The sequence below is a fragment of the Cyprinus carpio genome, chromosome A5 (assembly GCF_018340385.1).
Source record: "Cyprinus carpio isolate SPL01 chromosome A5, ASM1834038v1, whole genome shotgun sequence".
NCBI lineage: Eukaryota > Metazoa > Chordata > Actinopteri > Cypriniformes > Cyprinidae > Cyprinus > Cyprinus carpio.
In genome coordinates, this window is record NC_056576.1 from 36,054,813 (window position 1) to 36,079,298 (window position 24,486).

At 36.6% G+C, this 24,486-nt stretch overlaps 1 protein-coding gene across 16 annotated transcripts; it reads right to left on the bottom strand.

The window, feature by feature from the left end:
- Positions 1-3,579: 3,579 nt before the first annotated feature.
- Positions 3,580-13,955, bottom strand: LOC109078079 (arginine/serine-rich coiled-coil protein 2-like). 16 transcript variants are annotated; one of them, XM_019093390.1, is made up of 11 exons: positions 13,606-13,955; positions 9,481-9,637; positions 9,191-9,263; positions 8,884-8,921; positions 6,707-6,871; positions 6,492-6,623; positions 6,290-6,409; positions 5,404-5,483; positions 5,061-5,320; positions 4,379-4,477; positions 3,580-4,138 (listed from the first exon to the last, which is right to left on the bottom strand). In XM_019093390.1, exons 1-11 carry the CDS (start codon positions 13,709-13,711, stop codon positions 3,947-3,949), a joined length of 1,422 nt encoding a protein of 473 aa, XP_018948935.1. In that variant the 5' UTR covers positions 13,712-13,955; the 3' UTR covers positions 3,580-3,946. The 16 variants fall into 16 exon arrangements, with proteins under 16 accessions (XP_018948935.1, XP_018948933.1, XP_018948931.1 ...); XM_019093388.2 differs by having other exon boundaries at positions 6,707-6,849; positions 9,157-9,263; positions 13,606-13,786; XM_019093386.2 differs by having other exon boundaries at positions 6,707-6,849; positions 8,884-8,924; positions 9,157-9,263; positions 13,606-13,786.
- Positions 13,956-24,486: the final 10,531 nt, after the last annotated feature.

Sequence of the window (24,486 nt, forward strand, 5' to 3'; positions counted from 1 at the left end):
ACTATTTTATGCAGAATGCATTATGAACTCACTTTGTCATGTAATAATTTTATAATGAAAACATATAAAAACATTTTGCATTCATTTTATAGTCCATTTATAATTCAAATGACCCACAATTGTTTTTAAATGACCATTCGTTATTAGTATTATACACTTCTAATAATAATCACAATTACCATTTATATTTAAAAGAGGCACTTTGGTTTGAAGAGGATATTTGTCAACTTGATTTTGGATTTTGAACAATACTATCAGGTGACTATACTAAGTGTGCAAGATATAGCCTATATTCACTCAAATAAAACCCAAGAGTATACTATATTGTATGCTTATTAATATGCACTATAGTAAGCTAGCATTTAATAATCAGTCAAATCTCTGGTGTGTAGTTGACCTTACACTGGAACACTTGTAATAACCATTTCTAATCATTCATTTTAGTATGCGTATTTTCTCAGGTAGTTTAAATTAGAAGTAGATCACAGTAATGCAAGCTAGTACAAGGACTAGGCAAATACTACGTTAATAGTGGCTAAATTTTGGAATAAATAGTACAGGACCTGAAAATGTCAACCTGCTGTCTTGACACACCTCCCACGTCTATTTTTTTTTTCTCAAAAGTGTGTTTAACTGTTTAGAAGCCGATCTCTTAGAAGTGGTGAACGCCTCACTTCTTTCTGGGACTTTTCCAAACTCCCTGAAAACTGCAGTTGTTAAGCCCCTTCTGAAAAAGAGCAATCTTGATAACACCATATTGAGCAACTATAAACCAATATCAAATCTTCTTTTAATAAGTGTTCCTACCTGCAAAAAAATGATCTCTATGAAGAATTTCAGTCGGGTTTCAGGCCCCATCATAGCACAGAAACTGCACTTGTTAAAATTACAAATGACTTGCTTCTTGCATCAGATCAAGGCTGCATCTCATTGCTAGTTTTACTTGATCTTAGTGCTGCGTTCGACACCATATATCACGACATACTCATAGATAGATTACAAAACTATGCAGGTATCCAAGGGCAGGCTTTAAGATGGTTTAGATCCTACCTGTCCGATCGCTACCACTTTGTTTATTTAAACGGGGAGTCATCTCATTTATCACCAGTAAAATATGGAGTGCCACAAGGATCTGTCCTAGGTCCTCTGCTATTTTCAATATACATGTTGCCCCTTGGTAATATCATTAGAAAATACGGGATTAGTTTCCACTGTTATGCTAATGATACTCAACTATATATTTCAACAAGACCAGGTGAAACTTCTAAATTATCTGAGCTAACAGAGTGTGTTAAAAATGTAAAATATTGGATGACCAATAATTTTCTCCAATTAAATTCAGATAAGACAGAGATATTACTTATTGGACCAGAAAACATTACACAGAATCTCGTAGATTACAATTTGCAATTAGACGGATGTACTGTTACCTCCTCTACAGTCAAAAAGTCTGGGTGTTATATTAGACAGCAACTTGTCTTTTGAAAATCATATTTCCCATGTTACAAAAACAGCATTCTTCCATCTTAGAAACATTGCCAAGCTACGAAACATGTTACCTGTTCCTGATGCAGAAAAGCTAGTTCATGCATTCATAGACCTCTAGACTGGACTATTGTAATGCACTGCTAGCTGGTTGTCCTGCATCCTCAATAAACAAGCTACAGGTAGTCCAAAATGCAGCGGCTAGAGTCCTTACCAGGTCAAGAAAATATGATCATATTACCCCAATACTACAGTCTCTGCACTGGCTACCTATTAAGTTCCGTATCAGTTACAAAATATAATTACTTACTTATAAGGCCCTTAATGGTTTAGCTCCTGCGTACCTAACTAGTCTTCTAACACGCTACAACCCATCACACTCCCTAAGGTCACAAAAACGCTGGACTTTTGATAGTACCTAGGATTGCAAAGTCCACTAAAGGAGGTAGAGCTTTTTCGCATTTGGCTCCCAAACTCTGGAATAGCCTTCCTGATAATGTTCAGGGTTCAGACACACTTCCTCTGTTTAAATCTAGATTAAAAACACACCTCTTTGGCCAAGCATTCAAATAATGCATCTCATAATTTTGGACTGCAGTTATATCTGATCAAATGTGCATTATTATTCTTTAGCTTGGGTTAAACTAATTAATTTTACTTGGCTGGAACAGCAGCTACGCTAATTATGTCTCTATTTCTCTATTTCTCTGTTTCTGCTGGATTTACATCCCGTGGTAACTAGGATTTACACAAGCTCCAGTCTGGATCCAGAACACCTGAGAAGAGATGATGTCACCACATTTTGCTACAAGTTTGATTGCATAATTGCTGTTAATCGTCTGTTTGTTTATGTCTTTTATTGATTTTTCTGAACATTTCTGCCGTATACACATAAACTGACAGTCATCACTGATAAGCTACTACTAAATATTGTAGAAACTTAATTTTCTGTAAAGTTGCTTTGCAATGATTTGTATCGTAAAAAGCGCTATACAAATAAACTTGAATTGAAAAAAAAACTTGAATTAATAGCCAAGATCATTGAAAATGTTGTTTTCAAAATCGTAAGATTTTAAGAAGCTGAAAAGCTTCTTAAACTCAAATGAATACCTAGACAATTTTCAGTCTGGCTGATCATAACATACATTTAGAGAGACTTGAAAACTGGGTGGACGTCCTTGGCATGTGGAGTCCCACAAGGCTCAGTTCTGGGACCGCTCTTGTTTAGCCTGTATATGCTCCCACTAAGTCAGATAATGAGAAAGAACCAAATTGCCTTTCACAGCTATGCTGATGATACCCAGATTTACCTAGCCTTATCTCCAAATTGACAGCTTCATTGATTCCCTCTGCCAATGTATTGATGAAATTAACAGTTGGATGTGCCAGAACTTTCTTCAGTTAAACAAGGAAAAAACTGAAGTCATTGCATTTGGAAACAAAGATGAAGTTCTCAAGGTGAATGCATACCTTGACTCTAGGGGTCAAACAACTAAAAATCAAGTCAGGAATCTTGGTGTGATTCTGGAGACAGACCTTAGTTTCGGTAGTCATGTCAAAGCAGTAACTAAATCAGCATACTATCATCTAAAAAACATTGCAAGAATTATATTTTTTGTTTCCGGTCAAGACTTGGAGAAACTTGTTCATCCCTTTTAAAGTACTATAACGTTTTTAAAAATCACTAAATGGCATTGCAGATTTGCTCACTGAATAAAGCATCAGATCATCAGGATCAAGTCCGTTAGAAATAGCATTTAGCTGTGCATTTACCGAGTGAGCTCTGTGATACGGCCCAATGATTGCATTATATTATTTACCGTTTAAATTATTTTAAATCAATTTCTCTTTTATTGTTGTAGTTATTTTTTTTACGTAAAGCATATTGAATTACCACTGTGTGTGAAATGTGTTATATAAATACACTTGCTTTGCCAAAACTTGTTCCAATCTTTCAACGTCAGCTTCTTTTAGTAGAAGTAGTCAAAGATCAAAAATGTATAATCAAATGATGAAATGTTGAATTTCATTGCTCTAAATGTGAAATGGTGTTGCTCTGTTTTTTTGGTTGAAATGTCAAACTTGCATCCTTACTGTATTTACGTAGTAACCATTTTATTAAAAGCATTACAGCATTCATAATATATCATAGCCCCTGGTACACCTTGGTCACTGATATATCAGGAATCGTTAGCTTTAGACAGGTTCGATACAAACACAGTGAAATATACAATCGTGTTTCCAAAATCCAAACAAAAGCTTTACAATATTAAACAACTCAGAGTCCAAGCAACGATACATGCTTGAGCAATCAACTGTATTTACAGGTGAATTTTCAAAACGAATAAAACGACACATGCAAGCTAATGCACCAGGATTCTCTACAAGCACGTACAAATCAGCTTTACAGCGGCGACGTCGGCCAGAATCTACAGAAATGAGAAGCACAGACACAGAATGTTCAGACGGCATCCATGCCCCTCGAGGAAAACGAGGAGGAGAATCCAAGGCCCATTCCTCTCTGCGTGTGTGTCTGTGAACGGGCCATCTCATACTGGACGTCCAGATTGCGGAACATCTCCTCCTGCTGCTGCAAGGTTTTGAGTCCTTCTTCAGTAGCAGCTCCTGACGAGCTACCTTCTTCTTCCTCACCCTACGGCGAACACAACAGGGTCATCAGCATCAACTAAAACTACTAAAACATCCTCGTTAATCGCAATATAAAAACTTGATGAAAAGCAAACTAAACAGAAATGAGAAAGTTGCCTTGAAGCCAATTCAAAATATGAATACAAACTACAACAACATAAAATTTCTATATTAAAATGAGCGATTTCTCCACTTCACACATTGAGAGCATTTCGAATAAAAAGTAGAAAAGGAGAACTCTTACTTTGATGCCCATAAGTTTGCGAAATTTCACGTTTTGGTCTTTATTGCCAAAATTCAGCTTCTCCCAAAGCTCAGCTGTTTGTGACTTTTTGTTTGTTTCCTACAACATAAACACATATTAATGCTTAACATCTATAAGACACATATAAGCCTTAGAAGTACTGTTACTAGAATGAGATGCAGCTAGTACTGCAAATCTCTGATCAAAGGCAAAACGAGCACTAAAGAGTATTTTCTGGTGCCTAAGAGTCTTGTGGTTATTGGTCAGACTGTTCAGAAGTTAAAAACAGTTTGTTTTATCAAAAAGCTTGGTCTGAAGATGATCAGAGCCAGTTTTGGTAAAAATTGCATGAATTGTTTAGGATGGGTTCACACGCTTTTGACAGATGCACGGTTGAGCTGTCGGTGGCGCTGGAGGATTTGAGTGAGAAAATCCAAATTTGCTTTGGTTAATGTTCGGGCTATCCTCTCTCAGTCTACCAAATTTTATAACGTTCCCATAAACTGTTCTATGGGCTGCTATAGACTCAGGAGCAGTGGAAGAAGAGGAGGAGGATTAGTATATACATTTTATATTACATGAAGTTTATAATGAACAGAACAGTTAATCCTAACGATATAAGTGCTATCGTATTACTCGGCAACAAAATTATGATATTATCAGAGACTTTGCGAGTCCTCACCCCTTCTTTTTTCCCCTGCCACAACTTTTTCCTCTTCTTCTCCTGCTCTGCAAACTTCATTGGGTTCACCGCTGAGGGATTGTAGAAGCTCGGCACAGCGATGCCCGTCTCTGCCAGCGTTTTGGCCTGAAGCGCTGCCATCTGAGCGGCCATTGCGATCTGAGGAGTGACCTGTGTGCCGGACGCGAGCAGCGCTGCAACGTTCAGGCCAGGACCGGGTGCTGCGGTGACCGTATCGCACACGAGCGGAGCTGCTGCTGCTGGGAAACCACACACAGATCAGAGAGATGTGGTGCTGAGCTCAGGTGATCATCTGATGATGATCTGATGATTGGTTACTTGCCTGCTGCGCTCTCTGGCTGTTGCCGTTTTTCCAACAACTCTTTTTCTTTCTGTTCTTGAAGCTTCTTTGCTCTCTCCAACCTGAGAGAGAGAGGAGAATATATTCAGTGAACGTGAAAACTGCAAGGCTTCTCATCCACCAGGTGAGTTTTACTGTGGTCCAAATCAGAGCTTGATTAGTATTTGTACAGCTCATTTCAAGAGTGATAAACAAAGTGATAGAAAATATTTATTTTCATGCATTTTAAATGTTTTAAAATGTGGAAACCACTCATTGCATCACAGCATCTCCTGACTGCATTATTATTTGTAAAATAGGGACTTTATGGAGTGTGTGTACACATGGTTATAAGTATAACAGTTTATATTTAATTAATTTAGGGAAATGAACAAGTGTCTTAGCCCTCAAGTGACTATTTGGCCAACCTTATTCCTGCTTGAAAGGCAAAATGTTATTGATAGTGTAAAAAACATCAACTTTGAAGCACATGCTGATTGATGGAGTAGCATTACTCAGCATTACTTACTACCTTCCAGCAACACTACATTCAATGAAGGTAAAATAGTAAAAAAACATAATAATAGTTTTTTTAAATGGAATCGGAACCTGAAAATTTGTATACTGTAATATATATGTTGAATTTTGACATTGACAACCTTTAAATTAAGTTGACAGTAAGTAATAAACAGTATTGAGCATTGAGTATTTGAGTATTGTGCAGTTTTCCTTACCACTATTATTTTAATAGTTGTTTAATGATTTTAATGGAACCAGAAACTGAACCGGAAAATGTCTAACGATTCCCAACCCTAGTCCTGAAAGACCAAGAGTCTATATGTGTGCTGATCATATATTTGGTAGTTCTGGGAAACTGTGGGCGCTCTACCTTCTGGCCAAAGCCTCCTGAGCATCCATGGCTGTGTTTCTGCCCCTGAAGGTCACCGGACTCACTGACCGACTGAGACTTTTCCTCCGCGCTTTCTCGGTCCTCTTCTTCTTCTTCTCCCTAGACAAAATGATACCATCTCACAGTTTTAGCAAAAACCCTCATTTCCATTCAGTTTAATGCAAAATCCCAAACCAGCAACCTGCTCTTGCTGCGGCTCCTGCTGCGATGTCTGTGTTTGCTTCTGGAGTTGGATCGAGACTTGGCCCGTCTCTTCTTGTCACGACTCCTCGATCTCGACCTTTTTTTGTCCCAGTTTCGATTATGATGTCGCCTACAGTAAAATATCAGCTGACATCTAAGCACACTAAACCTGACTGGCTGAATGAATTCAGACGGAATCAGAAAGGAGAGTACCTTTCCCTCGAGCGTGATCGGGACAGGCTTCTCAGTCTGGGGGACTTCTTGTCTTTTCTGCGATGCCGCTCGTCCATGTCTTTATCTGACGTCTCCATGTCTTTATCTGATCCGCTCTGACACCGCAGAGCTTTCTTCCGTGCCTGTTTTAAGAAGAATTGGTCTCTTTCAGGAAAATAGTGCAATAAAGAGAGTTAGTAAGTTGGTTTGAGAACAAACTAATTTTAAAAATAATTCTGAAAAATACATTATGAAAAGTTTTTCAGTTTTTATATGCCATATTCCAACTTCATACGAGTTCAGAGTGTAGAGTTTAATTTTACATTTATGAGAAATTTTAAAATTTGTTCAGTGTTCAGGAAAAAGAGAAAAAGACCCGGGAGATCTTTATTGTGAGATATCTACACAGATATCTTTTCTTCTTTTTCTCCTACACTAGCGGTCAATAGTTTCAGATCAGAATGATTTTTAATGTTTTTACAGGAGTCTCTTCTGCTCATCAAGGATGCATTTATTTGATCAGAAATACAGGAAAAAAATGTAATATTGTGAAATATTATTATGATGTAAAATAACACTTTTCTATTTTAATATACATTAAAGTGTAATTTATTTCTGTGATGTGCAGCTGTATTTTCAGCATCATTACTGCAGTCTTCAGTGTCACATGATCTTCAGAAATCATTCTAATATGATGATTTATTATCAGAGCTGAAACTGTTCTGCTGCTTCAGATTCTTCTGGAACCTGTGATGCTTTTCAGGATTCTTTGATGAATAAAAAGATAAAAAGAAGAGCATTTATTTAAAATAGAAATCTTTTCTAACAATATACACTACAGTTCAAAGTTTGGGGTCAGTATATTTTATTCTTTCTTTTTTTTTAAATAAATTAAATCTTTTATTCAGCAAGGATGTGTTAAATTGATAAGAAGTGATAGCAAAGATTTATATTGTTAGAAAAGATTTATATTTTGAATAAATGCTCTTCTTTTTAACTCTTTATTCATCAAAAGAATCCTGAAAAAATTATCGCAGTTTCCAAACAAATATTTGTCAGCACAACAGTTTCCAACAATGAAAATTCTGATAATAAATCATCATATTAGAATGATTTCTGAAGATCATGTGACACTGAAGACTGGAGTAATGATGCTGAAAATACAGCTTTGCATCACAGAAATAAATTATATTTTAAAGGATATTAAAATAGAAACCATTATTTTATATCGTAATAACATTTTCAAGATCACTGTTTTTTTTCTGTATTTCTGATCAAATAAATGCAGCCTTGATGAGAGTAAGAGATCAGTTACAAGATCCCGAACTGTTGAACTGTAGTGTACATAAACATAAAATCAAAATGAACCCCATTTACTTGCACATTCCTGGTCTTGATCTACTCGACTAAACGTTATTCACAATGTAATTAACTCTCAAATGTAGTTTTTGCTCTGTCATTATTACGGGCTATATTCAAATAAAAAGTATTTCAGCTTCATAACGAAGCGTGAGAAGTGAAGAAAGCTGTCTGAATGCGCTGGAGGTGAGTGCACAGTGTTTAATGCTGAGTGTAAGGAGCTCTGGGTCTGTAGAGATGCTCTGGAGTCAATCTGACCCATAGCTCTCTCGGTTCCAGCTCAGAGGCTCAAAATATTAAAAACACATCGCCACAAACTGCCATTCAGGCCTTGTACCGTTCAAGAACAGAACAGCCACGCGGTCAACTCAAGAGGAGTAATATAATCTGTTAAACATGCTTCAGCACTGTGCAACTCTGCCGGCGTCTACAAAGAGAGGCAGTAACTGGGGTTGAGAGACACAAAGATTTGGTGTAATAGGCAAATAAGTTTAAATGACTGATAGTTACCTGTGCAGGTAGTAGGCATATAATTTGCTATCTGTCAGCAGCGTCTTCCCTTCAGAGAGTCTCTTCGTGCATTAGCACGCTGAGTATAATTTATTATAGAAATGTTATCATACGATCTAAAATAAAAAAGCTCCCAAACAGACATTTCCCTCCCTCTGTAATCTCTATCAGATAAACTTTAGAGTACATGCACTGAGTCTATCTCCTGCATACTCACCCAGCACTAAACTACTAGAGACGCCAGTACAGCTGCTGATCAGACCGCTCTAGTTTAGCTCTACATGCACCGAGGGACTGAGATTAGTTACCTGTTTGCTCCTGCTGTGGCTGCGTCTGTGCCGCTTGTCTGCTGGAAGAACACAAGATATGAATGAGGGACTGTCTGAGGCGCGGACACATCCGGTTTGCTTTGTGTGTGCGCAGAGGTGTTTTTAAGATGCTTACGGCTTTAACAGCTCTGTTCCCAACCACTAACAACCAATAACTGTGCTTTTGCTTTTTCCCCCTGATCATACTGCAACAAAAGAGCTCTAATTATATCCATCTGACTAATGTGTGTTGTGAGAATCAGTGGAACGTACATGCGACATGCCGTCCTTCGTGAACCCGGTTTACCTGACTTCCGCTTCCGGTCCGCCGATCGTGATCTGGAGCGGTGCTTCGCGTCTGTGAGCGGGGCCTCCTGCGCCTACACACACACACACACACACACACACACACACACACACACACACACACACACACACACACACACACACACACACACACACACAGAGAGAATCAGACGCGCTCGGGGCTGAAGAGAGCGGCTGTGTTCTCTCCGCGCGCAGAACTACTGTGCGGGGATCACACGCGTCTGTCGAATATAATCCCGCCCCAAACACGAATCAAACAGAAATACTTGCCTCCATGTTGAGAGTAAACAAAGGCGCTCTCTGTGGTTCGTAGAAGAGCGCGAGCTCCTCCTGTCAGCGGTTTCTCTAGCGGCGGAACAATGCCCGGATGTTGTTCTTCTTCTTCTCCTCCTGATTCTCGTGGGAAGCTGCAGCCGCGAAGCGCCCCCTGCGGCCGAGCGGACCATATACAGTGTTGCCAACAGCAATTTTGTTGCTAGATTTTTTTTTCCAAAAAGCACTTAGCAAGAAATTTAGCTATTTTTAAAAAGATTTTTACAACTTTTAGCAACTTTTGTAAAGTGACTCAAATGCTAAAAAAATTCTTTTTTGCATGTAAATTACACAAAAAGAGGAAACCACTGAACAGCTAGCCAGCCAAGCAGCACATCAACCTGGAGAGGCAGAGCCGGCCCTAGACCTTTGGGGGCCCTAAGCAAAATTTGGTTGGAGGCCCCTTTGACTGTTTTAAGTAAGGCCTAAAGAAAAGCAATGAGTACCTTATAACTATACTGTACATATTATATCTACTATGTTATTTTTAAATTTTTTTTTAGTCTATTAAATTATGTTTTAATTATTCTATGTATGCTGTATGTTAATTATCTTTTTTTACGCTGCTGGTCCTGTAAGTATTTCGTTCTTAGTGGCAACATGTACAGAATGACAATAAAAAGACCTTGAGTTCTTGAGTTGTTTGATGTTAACAGACATGATACCACTGAGCTGAATGGCAGTGCAGTGCAACGAACACACACTGATGAACTCGCTGAATAAAAAGACTGATAAAGTGATTTTCACTGACCATCAAAGAACACTTTTTAATTGACCCCAGAGTTTAGAAGCACATTTAAATGAAATAGAGCAAATAGAATAACATTTAAATAAAATATTATATAAAATAAATAATAAATGAACATTTAAATGTTTGAATTTTTCAAATATTAACACAATATCTAAAACACCACAAACAAGATTAATGTAACAATAATAAGAATTAGGTAACATTTCAATAGAACTATTAAAATCCAAACTTGTGTATTTGTGTGCGCGCACATCCATACATGGTCTCCTTGGAAAAAAGTAATTTGCTAAAAAACAAAAAATTGAATTAAAGGTTGTATCAGCGATTTCAGGCCCAACCATAAATGATCACATTCCCTATCTTTCCTAACGATCCGCTAGCTGCCTGCCCCATAGCAGGCTGTCAAAAAAAAAAACGCATCTCTGTAGGCAGCCTATAGGTGAGATCTGCACACAAAAACTTTCACCAACCAGGTAAACCTAGTAATAGTTTCCTCACCGCCAGGGGATGTGAGGTTTTATGCACGGCTGCACGCGAAGTCTAAGCAAAACCTGTAAGTGTTTTGCATCCCACTATAACTTTTAGACTGCAGATACAGGTATCGGAAAATTAAGCCTACAGGTTTACGTTCTTTTAATGCTTCTTCTCTTCTTCCAGCCTCTTCTTTGTGGTTTTTAAAAAGATATTTTCGTTTCTTGTCAGAAATAGTCGACGTCAGAAACTGAAGACATACGAGTACAATCATAGGGGGTCAGTCAGGGTCAAGATTCGCGGGGAACTCGCCATAATAAAGAACTTCATATAACCTGTGCTTATCATGAAGCCAGCGTGTCCCATTTCTTTTTATATTTTATTTTTTTTAGTGTAGCACACTAACTAACTACCAGTACACTGCTGCAAAAAAGGGCTATAATTGTTCAGTTCCAAATGGTGCATTTTACTAGTTAGTTAGGTACACTGTAAGAAAAAAACATGGAAAATGTGTCATTTTCTGCCAACTGTTCCATTAATAATTCAAAATGTTGAATTTAAATAATATCTAAATAAAAAAAAATCTGATCATAAAAGATGTGCTAGACTTTAGTTTATGTTACTTTTACAAATTAAGAAAAAATGTTCAATAATTTTTGTTTATAATATTTTTTTTAACAAATAACATTTAAAAAAAAAAATTCGCTGAGATTTGAGTAATATCACTATGTATTCTACGTAAAATCACTGTTTTGTGTAATGGTTATGCAATGACGTCATCACGCAACGACATCACAACGTCATTTAGCAACTTTTAGAAACAAATCGATCTTCCTTTAGCAACTTCCCCTAAAAATTAGTTGGCAACACTGCTGCGCAGACCAGTCGGTGTATGACATCAAAGTAGCGTGAGCGCTAATAGACTGCAGACGGATCAGCATGATTTTAAATCGCTTTCACAGTGCTTTGATGTCAAACACCGATCGGTCTGCACAGCACTGCTTCAAGTCCAACACACTTATCATGACACACCTTGTTAGTTAGTAGCTTGTACCTGTGATTGTTGACCAGTTAGTTGATCTAGTAAAAATGGAAAAGGTAGTACATTTCCAGGACTTTATCCATTATCCGTTGTAACCCCATAAACCGAAAACATAAAATACAATGCATGATTTAAAATGTAGGTAAAAAAAACCTGTGAAAGATAAATACGGAAAATTTCTATATATAGTTTACTATTTTTACAGACATTTCTTAGAATGTAGCATACTAACAAACTAGTAATACATTGCTTAAAACTATAATTGTTCAGAATGTGTAGTTTTACTAGTTTACTAGCTAATAAAAAAAACTGAAATTGTAATCGTTAAAAAAAGTGTAAGTGTTCAATAGGCCTAATTAAATATTGTATTTAAAAATACAGTTATTTATATTTTTATATTATTATATTATGCATTTATATTATTTTATGAACAAATCGAAATTAACATTTATAAAATATATTTTTTGTATTCAGTGACAATTTTGCGTCGTGATTATGTGATGACGTCATCGCGCACTGACATCACAACATCATTTAGCAACTTTTAGCAATAAATCGACCTTCCTTTAGCAACTTCCCATGAAAAATAGTTGGCAACACTGCATAGACATAAATACAGAGGTGTTTATATGGGCGGCTGTTTTTGATTTGGGACTCCGGGTCAAAGGAGATGGATGACAGATTAAAGCTGCTTACTTTATGTGGCAATTTTTATCTTCATAAGTGTAAAGTAACTTTTTTTCGAAGCCCAATTGTAGAATTTTTTGTGTTTATGACTCTCTTTGTTTATCAGCTAATAAGAAAGCTGCTAAAAATTCTTTGTTGCTTAAAGAAATTATGGTTTCATTATAAATTACTTCCTGATCTTCTGAAGATTATTATTTATGTATTCCCAATGTTATTTATTTCTATTTACTTATATTCATCTTTTGTATTTGTAGATTCTATGAATATTTTGTGAATTATTATTTATTATTATAATTTTTTATTAGTAGACTATCCCTTATCTATTGCCTTGCTTTATTTATTTTTTATTTTTTTTTATGCTTGATACTGTATCCCTTGTGCTTTTTGTTCAATAAAGAATTAAAAAAAAATTGTTTATATGGGTGGACTGACTTCTTCTTCTTCTTCTTATATTTCCACGGCGGCTGGCATCCAGCGTATTGGTGCATTACCACCACCTTCTGCTCCGGAGTGTGTATCAGAAAATAGGTTTACAGACTAAATCAACCTTTCACATACCCACAGACTCATACCTCATCCCTGCCCTGCTTTATAATTATAACAACAACAACAACAACAATAATAATAATAAGAACGTATCCTCAAATGAAACGCTTCTAATTTTCCTGATATGATCTGCAAATGTTAGTCGTGAATCCTATATCTTCTGGAAGTTTCCCAAATACATCATTGATCATAATAATAAAGAGTAACGGTCTTATCACACTCCCCTGAGGTGTGCCATCCTCCGCTGTGCATTGATTTGACACGTCTGTCCCAATTCTTACCCGGTTAAACATCTTCCCTCCAGTTTGATCAGTAACCCCTCCCTCCACTTTATATCACAGGCCTTTTCTCTGTCAGAAAATACTGCTGTTGCATTCTCTTTATTCACTTGCACCTTCCTTATTTCAGTCTCTAATCTTACCACAGAATCTACTGTATTTCTTCCCTTCCTAAAGCCTCTCTGACAATAATTGGGGTGACCATACGGGCCATTTTGGTCTATCTGCTATCATCCTTTCCATGATTTGACATAAATTTGAAGCAGGATCTATTGGTCTATGACTAGTGGGTTTAGTTGGATCCTTACCAGGTTTCCTCTTTGGAATCACTTCTGCTTCTTTCCAGGTAGTTGGTATTTTATTAAACATCTCCAGCAGCTTCAGCAGTGACTTTTCCTCCAATGGTTTTAACATGACTCAATCTTTTCCTGGAGACGTAGGCTTTGCTCTTTTAATTGCTCTCACCATCTCTGCCAAGGTAAACAGATCATCCACTACTTGTTCAGTTTCTTCCTTCCTATTTAACTCATGAAGATGCTGACTCAGTGACACTGATCTTCTCCTTCTCCATTCTTCTGACACATTTTCTGAACGATGTACCATCACGAATGATTCAGCCATAATCTCTGCTTTCTCCTTGCTTGAGACTGCTGTTTCCTCTTCAAATGTCCTAACTGGGTATTCTGTCTCCTCCCATCCTGTTCATCATTCCCCACACGTCTCTCACTGGTGTGGTTCTTCCTATTTCATCACAGAATTTCCTCCAGCTCGTCCTCTTTGCTTGGCGTACTGTTCTTCTAACTACTGCTTGAGCCTTCTTATACTGAATAAAATGTTGCAAATGTTGTTTTTGGATTTCCGTATCCACTTCATGCTCTTTATTTTTCTTTTCCCCTGATATCTTGACAGCTTCAGCGTACGTGATTCTTTGTTCCACTCTTATCCTTGGCTATCTGTCTCTCGTCTCATTACTTCACATCCACTGAAAGACTTTGGTGGTACCCCGACCCACACTTTCCACAGTCATGGCCCACATCTCTTCTTCAGACTCTATTAACACTGTTTCACTGTCCTTTTCCACTCTATCTCTTGTTGATTTCGTTCTTTGAACATTTACAACTTTTGCTCCCTTGATAGGCCTATTCTTCTTGATTTCCTCCGCTGTTACACTCATTGATACCCCTGTTATCACTCCTATCGTTCCACTTTTTTCCCCTTATTCCCACCCTTACTGTACTTTCCACCTTACATTTTGCGATATCATTAATTTTCGATCTGTCTCCATTTCCCCCGCATTGGCACATCTTACCCATAAGTTATCATCATTAAGGATGTTTGCGAAGTCAGTCTCCCCTGTTTTATTCGCCGGAGTTGTGGTTAACACATATGGGCTATCTTTCTTCATGATCTATTGAATCTTTCCATTGAACCTTATTAAAACCTCCTACTTCTCCTTTATTTCGTTCTGAGTGTCAGCATCATTTTCAGATTTGTCACCAGTCACTGCTTTCTCTTTGATTTATTTCCTTCATACATACTATCGTTATAATCCATTTCCCCCACCTACCTACCTCCAATACATTCACGGAGCAGTTGTGCTCAACCGCCTGTACTTTCTGATTAATATGATGATCTGTTTCCATAACTTTCTTCAGCCCACGTCAACAATGTGTACAGTAGGCCTGCAAAACTCTGTGCCAAAACTTGGGTGGACTGACTTAACCCCGCTGAGTCTCATCAGTGAGTGTAGCACATTTACAACCCAAATTAACAAACAGTATCAGTAGAGCTGGGTACAGCCGTGGCCAAAAGTTTTGAGAATGACACAAATATTAATTTTCACAAAGTCTGCTTCCTTCAGTTTTGATGGCAGTTTGCATATACTCCAGAATGTTATGAAATCAACCATGTATCGGATCATCAAGAACTTCAAGGAGAGAGGGTCAGTTGCTGTGAAGAAGGCTTCAGGGCACACAAGAACGTCCGGGAAGCACCAGGACCATCTCCTAAAGTAGATTCAGCTTCGGGATCGTGTCTCCAGCAGCGCAGAGCTGGCTCAGGAATGGCAGCATTTGCTCATACAGTGAGGCCACGACTTTTGGAGGATGGCCTGGTGTCAAGAAGGGCAGCAAAGAAGCCACCTCTCTCCAGGAAAAACTTCATGGACAGACCGATGTTCTCCAAAAGGTACAGGGATTGGACTGCTGAGGACTGGGGTAAAGTTTTTTTCTCTGATGAATCCTCTTTCTGATTGTTTGGGGCATCTGGAACAGTGTGGGGGAAAGTTATTTTTTTATAAGTAATGCATTACAATATTGCATTACTTCCTAAAAAGTAACTAATTACGTTAGTTACTTTTTATTGAAAGTAATGCATTACGTTACTTAGTTACTTTTTATTGAAAGTAATGCGTTATGTTACGTTTGCGTTACTTTTTAAATCTGGGCTGGGCTTGCTTGTTTACTTATAATATAAAAAGTTCTATTTTTGACAAATGTAAAAGCCCTTTCACACCAAAAGCCTCAGCCTGAAGGAAATGTAAATACACATCTGTACAGAAGAACACAGAAGAAGAATGTTCAACACTCTTCAGCAATAAAAAAGAAGAAATGTTAGTTTGTCTTGTGTAATTTTTGTTTATTAGTTTGGTTGAACTGGATCATCGAAGGTCAGCAGCAAATTGGTTAATGAAATGGGATCAAACACATAAAGGATATTTGTATTATTTAACATATTTAATTATTGCAGCTTTGAGTCGTCATATTCTGAGTTGCTTTTAACTGTTTTTAATTTTTAGGAAAACTAAATCTGTTTTTTTTTTTTTTTTTTTTTTTTTTTGTGAGTGAGTGAAATGAATTAATTCATGTTCACATGTTCACATCTTACTCCCGATTTCTCTCAACATGGGGACAGGAGAGCTTTCAGTCAATACATGGGATCTTTTCTTTTCTATTTTCTTGTAAATTAAAAAGTAATGCGTTACTTTATTAGTTACTTGAAAAAAGGAATCTGATTACATAACTCGCGTTACTTGTAATGCATTACCCCCAACACTGATCTGGAACAAAACTTGTGCGGAGTAGAGAAGGTGAGCGCTTTCATCAGTCCTGTGTTGTGCCAACAGTTAAGCATCCTGAGACCATTCACGTGTGGGGTTGCTTCTCAGACAACCGAGTGGGCTCACTCACAATTTTGCCTAAAAACACAGCCATGAATAAAGAATGGTACAAAAACATCCTCCGAGGGCAACTTCTCCCAACCATCCAAGAACAGTTTGGTGATGAACTATGCCTTTTCTTCCATGCTTTTATTCTTTTTTTTTTTTTTTCTTCAAAAATAACATTTTATACTTTAAGGAAAAGCGATTATCATCAGTGTTAGGAAGCTTACTTCAGAAATGTAGCAGGTAACAGATTACAAGTTACCCTATTTAGAATGTAATAAGTAGTGTAACTATTTCAGTTACTTTATTAAAGTAATGTAACTGATTACATTTGATTACTTTCTGATTGCTTTTCTACATTTCTAAAAAATGTTTTCAACTGAATCATTTTGAAACATGTAAAGCAGGCAGGGTTTAGCTTACAGTAGTGCTCAACACTGATTACTGTTAGACTTTCACAATCCTTCTTCACTTGAATTTAGATTATAATAATTACATTTTAAAGCACAGCCACCACAAAATCAGACTTTAGCAGCAGCTCTTTTTACTTTGAGATTGTTCTGAGGTTAAATACATATTTACAATCATAACAACATATAGATTAATAGCTATGATACTGTTCTTGAAATCAAATCTTTGCATAGTAAATATGTCAGGAAACACTGGCATCTAACCATGCCTTGGAAAAACAGTTCATCTTAAAAAATAAAGATATCAAATAAGCATGTGTCCTAAACAGTGTCTCATATTTTAGAGCAGTCGAAGCAATTTATGAAAGAAATCAATTAAAGCTGTGTGTGTGAGTGTGTGTGTGTGCACTGGTTTAACAGTACTTGTGAGAAATGTCCTCACTTATACAGACAAAAATCACATTTGACTGGTCCTCTAGTTAAAAAGGCTTATAAAACAGCCAAAGGATGATTTAATTTAAATCTAGTGTTTTGCACGTTTCTGTGAGGGGTAGGGGTTGGTCAGCTGATAGAAAATATCATTAAACTGATATAAAATCAATGGAAGTCTAAGCGGAATGACATGAGGGTGAGTAAATGTAACAAAAATATTTAATTTATGGTCCTTTTTTTGTTTTTTGTTTTACAAAAACAAATGGAAGGAGACGCATTGTAACTCTGAACTCAGTTGTGTATTTCAGATGCTGTCACATCCTACAACCTCATCACCTGCAGAGAGAAACGGCCACTCAATCACTTTTGGTGCGATCAGAAGATATGTGGTGTATGGACATGAACTGCTTGTCATAGGATGTCATAGGTCAACAAGCAGATGTTGGTTGGTTTTCTGTTTGCATGTTGCTTTAGGATTTTAATCATATCCTACATTTGTACAAATTATAATTAAGTAATATGTCATGCAAAATGTTGCTCACAGTATATTACAATGTCATATTACCAGTATAAATAAATGGTAAACAGGGTGTGTGTGTGAAAACAGTATAAATGTGTGGAATGTGTTCTAGTGTGTGTAATTCTAGGGGTGTGTGTGTGAAAATGTAAACCAATACTAAATATTTGTGTCTTTATAGAAATCAGTATATATTTTCTTAAAAGAGACCAATAACTTTTGGCAAGTCTGGCAACTTGACGAATCTGTTTTCAATGTTATTGGGATAGATAAAACTTATAGTAACATTTAGTGATCCATAAACATTTGGCAGATTTCTTTGTAAATTAACTATTTTATCAGTGCACCATAATTCAACAAACAATCTGGTTCTGAGCATTTATTCATCCATTTAGTTAACCCTAACACATGACAGTATGAGATTAATACAGTGTTTCTGCTCAAAACTCACAGTGCTACAGTGTTTCTATTAACATTCTGTTGAGGATTTTGTGTGTAATATAATAATAAATGTATTGTGTAGCTTTTGAACTACACCGGTTATTATTCTTATAAAAAATATCACTCAATACATGAAAAAAATTTGTAAAGCATATACTATATTAATTAGCTTCACGTTTCATCTGTGCCAGTTACTTACAGAGACAGAATGTGGATATCTACCGGTTGTAGGCACTTCTTACCAGATTGCAGAATAATTGGAAAATTAATACAAATTATTTTATCCACAGAAATATGATTTAAAGATGTGAATACATCATTATATCTCCAAATATGTGCACTTTTGGAGAGCAAAAATGTGTCTCGCTATTCTTTTGGAAAAAACCACCAGTAACTACAGATCGATTTTACATTTCTGAAAGAAATGAAGAAATTAGTGTCATTGTAACCAAGCATTATCATAAACCAGTGGTCAAATATCAAAGCGTTCTAATCTGTCTAATCATTTGTGGATTCTTAATTTTATATAAGAGTATGTGAATATTTTGAATTACTATAACAGCTGCCAAACAGCTTTCATTGTCTATAGTCACTGTGTGGTTCATTTATTTTCAAGCTTTTGTTTTAATAGCGTAGATGCCATTCTTCTAATGAGAGTAGCAAAAAAAAGTATTATCGGGTGTTATGGGAAGATTGTTCCCGGTTCGGTTTACCTAATTAATGCAGCCTAGTAAAAACTCAATTTACAGTTTAAAGTTCTTTAACGGATTTGGATATTAGCAAGCGTATCAGTGTGTTATGTGGTGAAGCCAGCAAGCAGAGGCGACAGAGCATGGGTCACTTAATCTAGATTTAACCTTGGGAGGCAAGAGTGTGTCTGTTCTCCTCTGAACAATGTTAGGTAGGTTATTCCAGCAGTTTAGGTGCTAAATGTAGGAAAAGGATCTGCCGCCCGCAGTTGACTTTGATATTCTAGGTATTATCAAATTGCCAGAGTTTTGAGAACGGAGCGGACGTGGAGGACTATCTAGGTGCTATCCACAAGAGCTCGTTCAAATACTGAGGTGACTAATATCATTCAGGGCTTTATAAGTAATAAGCAAGTGTTTTAAAATCTATCCGATGTTTGATATGGGAGCCAGTGCAGTGTTTGACAGGATTGGGCTAATATGTATCAGTACTTTCCTGTTCTAGTAAGAACTTTAATCTAGCTGCTGCATTTTGGACTAACTGGAGTTTGTTTACTAAGAGTTTGGGTGCAGAGAACAACCACGCAATAGAGCATTACAATAATCTAACCTTGAGGTCATAAACGCATGGACTTAACATTTCTGCATTTGACATTGAGAGCATAGGCCGTAATTTAGATATATTTTTGAGATGGAAAAATGCAGTTTTACAAATGCTAGAATCGTACTTCCTGGTTCTAAGTAAAAGGTTGCTGCTGCAAATTTAGCACACCTAGGTTCCTAACTGAGATGAAGAACTGACAAAGCAGCCATCAAGGCTTAGACAGCATTCTAGGTTATTACATGCAGAGTTTTTAGGTCCTATAATTAACACCTCTGTTTTTAGTTTTAAATAATTTTTTATCCAGTTATTTATATCGACTATGCATTCTGTTAGTTTTTCAAATAGGTATGTTTCGCCGGGCCGCAAAGAAATATAGAGCTGATCATCATCAGCATAACAGTGAAAGCTAACACCGTGTTTCCTGATGATATCTCCCAAGGGTAACATGTAAAGCGTGAAGAGTAACGGCCTTAGTACTGAGCCTTGAGGTACTCCATATGGCACTTATGATCAATATGATACCTCTTCAGTCAGTGCTACTGAAGAAGTGGATTACAGATCTACAATGGCCTTCATAATAATATTATTTTGAATATTTCTTGAATAATTGTTAATCAAAGTTACATTTATGCATGTTAGAAACTATGTTGAATATGGCTATATTCTGCCTTTTTCCTCTCTAAGATGCTGCTCTCATTGTGTGTGTAGTTAAGATTCAGGGCAGAGCCCTGCAACCTTGAAGTACAGATAAGTGTTCTCTGCGTATGTGTGTGAATGTCTATCTTTGTAGCTAGATGCAGAGAGAGGGAGAGACCTATTGCATCTGACCTCTGGTCACTTGTCACCAAATTAATCACTAGAAGATATGCTTTGAGTTTTATGTCCATGTGTGAAGATTTTCTTAATTTATATATTTTTCGACCAACCAGAATCTCGCTTACCTATGTATTGATGTAATTAGTGACCTCTGTTAGAGTATAACTACTGGTGTCTTGAACGTGTACGCAGAGCGGCCTACGAACTCCATTGCAAATGTTGAAGCTGAGTTCTGCTGATGAAACTGCAAACTATGCTCTTCAGTAAATTTATCACATCTCTGACTCCTGGTCTTTGTTCATCATATCTGGTCCTTGGGTTTTAACTGTAAATTCCCCTTACAGTTAAATGGTGGAGAATGCGGGCAATCGTTCTTTGGTGACATCCCTGATCAATCAACAAACCAAGGTTGGCAAGAATTTATTTAATATTATTAATTCTGGTTAGGGACTGTCTGTAAGCGGTGGGTGTACGAGAGGAGGAGGCCGATGAACTCGCTTAGACAGGGAGTTGAGTGAGGGACACCAGCAAGAATTTGGTTTGAGAATACTGGTGTCATAATTACGGTACACCTGTAACGTTAAGTCACTTTGTGAGTGTAAAGGTGTACAAGTGCACATCTATAGGTCTTAGAGATAGACTTGGATTTGAGATATTGAGAGGTGTGCACAGTCCGGGGAGGGGACAAAATGCATTCTCTAAGGCACTAAGAGCTGTAAAGGCAAATAAAGCATTTGAGGCACTGAGAGCCATAGAGGTTAAAGTGCATTTGTGACATTGAGAGCCATAGAAGCCAGAGAGGGCATTTGTGTGAAGGTATAGGGAATACAGAGAGAATGTAAGATGCTAGACGGGGGTTCTAGTCGTAAATTGCTCTTCCAACTCTCGACTCGCACCATTACAGACAGGGGCGCCCCAAGCTTTTAGCAAATAGAAATTCTGGAATATACTTTGCAGTTTCATCACGCAGAAGTCAAGTGATATTGGTAAGATCACCGCCTCAATCTCTTGCTGCTATCATCCCCTTTGGTCTTCAACTGTGCTAGAAATATGACTGACAAATTTGGTAACTTCCTTAGTCCTGATAGAAATCCAAATAACGACTTTATTCAACAATTCCTCTCCTTTGTGTCTCTCCAAATCAGCGTAGCGCCATTTTGTCAATTCTGAGCAGTATGCAGATGGCGTACACTCTTCTGTATCAGCCGTGCCACGAGGATATGTTTGTTACGCAGGGCCACCGCTGGCCAAATGGATGCCCTAAGCAGGATTGTATTGTTGTGCCCCCCTTCCTCAAATATCAAGGAAGTTAAAAAAAAAAAAACACCTACTATATCCTCCTGAGACCTAGCTATGGAGTTTTAACCTCTGTAGTGGACATTATATTTTAGTGAATTTCTCTGAGACCTCACATGTCACAGTTTTAAGTCTGGATGCAAGTACAGAGCACATTCAGGGCTTTCCAGAGATACCAAATGATTGGAGGTTTCACCATGAACACTCCCTCTCCTTGGTTTTTATAAATGGCTGACATTAGTTCAGTGATACAATTGTACACTCTTATAGAAATATGATAATATTTTGTAATTATAATTTAAATCTGATTAATTTTCAAATTGTTTGTCATAAATCAACATCTCAGGAAAATGTATCAAAATCAAATCAAAATATGACTTCCTGTTATGAAACAGGATATTGCTTTCATATCCTGTTTCCACTGTAGAGGAAACCAGGACAAATTATATAGCAATATTCTTATGAAATATTAGATATTTTGACATCTGGCCAATTACTACTCCCATTATTACACTTCTTTTTTCCACATTCTGTGTCAACAGGACTTTAATATGCAAATTAGATACAGTGTATGACAGTGTGGTCAATGGAAAAAACAGTTTATGGGATTTTTGAACACATATTGCATAAAGCAAAATGGTATATCAAATCATATTGTTATATATTTTATAACATAGTTGAGAACCATCCTTAAAGTTTGGTATAAAAAAAATCCTGAAACCTAAAAACTGATTGATTTTTTATTTTTATTTATTATTATTATTATTATTCCCATTGTTTTTGGCTTTTTATGTCTATTCTTGTCATTTTTTTTTTTTTTTTTTTGAAAAACTGAGTTCTGGTGTTCTCTATAGAGGACATAGCATAACATATGAATCAAATATAATTTTTAAAAATGTTATTTTACCTTAAACAATGTAATGACATGAAAAAATACTAAATTCGCAAAGCTTTTTATTTCTGGTTCTCTGGAGGATAGGGGTCAAAATAGAACTTTAATAAAATATAAAAGTAAATGAATGAATAAATTGTATTATTTACAAATTACAATAGTAGCTCTAGACAGTGACTTTATTAATACAGTTGTCTAATTGATTTTATAGTCTCAAGCATTCAGAAATTATACAAAAGAAAATTAAATAGTTTTACTATGATAAAACCATGGTTTATTTTTGTAAGGGTTGTGATGTCCACATGTTTTTTTGTTGAAGAAATTATAGAGACTGTGTCATCTATAGCAAAAAGGTGGCCAAAAATGAAAGATTAAGTGATTATTTGAATTAAATGTTTGGTCAATAGCCTTTTAAACAAGGATTTAATTGGCCCAAGTGTAGCAGCAGCAATTTCCAGGACTTTGGCTCTCTTTGAAGGCATTTGTAATAACATGTAATGTATATAAATTGTTTATTTTGTATTAGCCTACATTACGTATTTTAACAATCTTATTAACCAAATATTATGTCATTTTAAATGCTATTGTTGGCTTAGGTCTGTTTTTATAACCACAAAAAAAAATCTTATCTTAATACTTCTTTGTAAAGTATTATTTCAATTAAAAAACCATGGTTAATTTGTGGTTACCATGGCTACAATTTTTTGGTTTTATTCGTGTTAAAACCATGGCTAATTTTGGTAAAGGAACCTGGAAACTCAGAGAGAATATTAGATGCGTTGCTGTTTGGTTGATTATTTATTTCATTAATTAAAGTTATTGTTGTTAAAGGAAATAGAAGTTTAAGTTTGATTGTGTTTTTGATGTGCCTGCATTTTCACCCTTTTGTTTTTCTTCTTTTTCTTTTCACGGCACTGGATTGCTGATGACTTTTCACAGGCATAGATTTCCATCCATCAGTTATGATCATTTGCATTCAGCCACAAACATGAGGTGCGAGCGGTCACAAGCTCAGATGGGGGAATGGCGCGTCAAGTGTTTTTTTTTGGGGGTTTTTTGAGCAACTGGGTCTGGGATGGTGCCCCCCTGGGAGTTGGTGCCCTACGCAAACTGCATACTCTGCATATAGGGAGTGGCGGTACTGTTTTTACGTGTATTTAGGCTTTGGTTTGAAAGCAAACAGCACATCGGTGCAGCGCGGCTGACACAGAAGAACATACCCCGCCTGTGTACTGCTCAGAATTGACAAAATGGCGCTACGCTGATTTGGAGAGACTTGGGGGTAAGTGATTAATGACAAAATTTTCAATTTGCGGTGGAGTAACCCTTTAAAAATAATCCCAGAAGTAACTGATTGAAAATTTAATCTAATTCTTTGTGCATAGAAGGTTTAAATGACAAAGAATGATATCATAAATCTGTTCTAGTCCCTATATAGTTGTTGCAAGCCCTGACAAGGCATATTGAACATAATTCTGGGTTGGTGAAAATTGGCAGTAGCATTTTGGAAAAACTTAGAAGCTTATGTTTTGCTTTAGAAGATAATATTGCATTTGACTGCAATGAAGCAGTTGTTTTTATCTCAAGCTGGCCCCCTGAGTGGAAAATTTGTATTTTCTATATTTATTGATGTTTGGGCAAAAGAGTAACATTACTGTCATTTACTGTCTGTTTAATTTTACTGAATTTTACAAAAATTCAGCCACTCAGCATCTCAGCCAAATGCCAATTTCCAGTGAAGAAAATATTGTTTGCATATGAGATGATAATGCTGTAAACAAGTAACATAAATGGGGGTTTCAAAGTTAATTTAAAAAAGCACAGCTAGCACGACCCGAAGTAACGTTGATGTAAAAGTAATGACAAGGACTGCAAAGAACTTTGAGAAACCTTTGAGTTGCAAAAATAAAGTAAAAATACAAATATAAA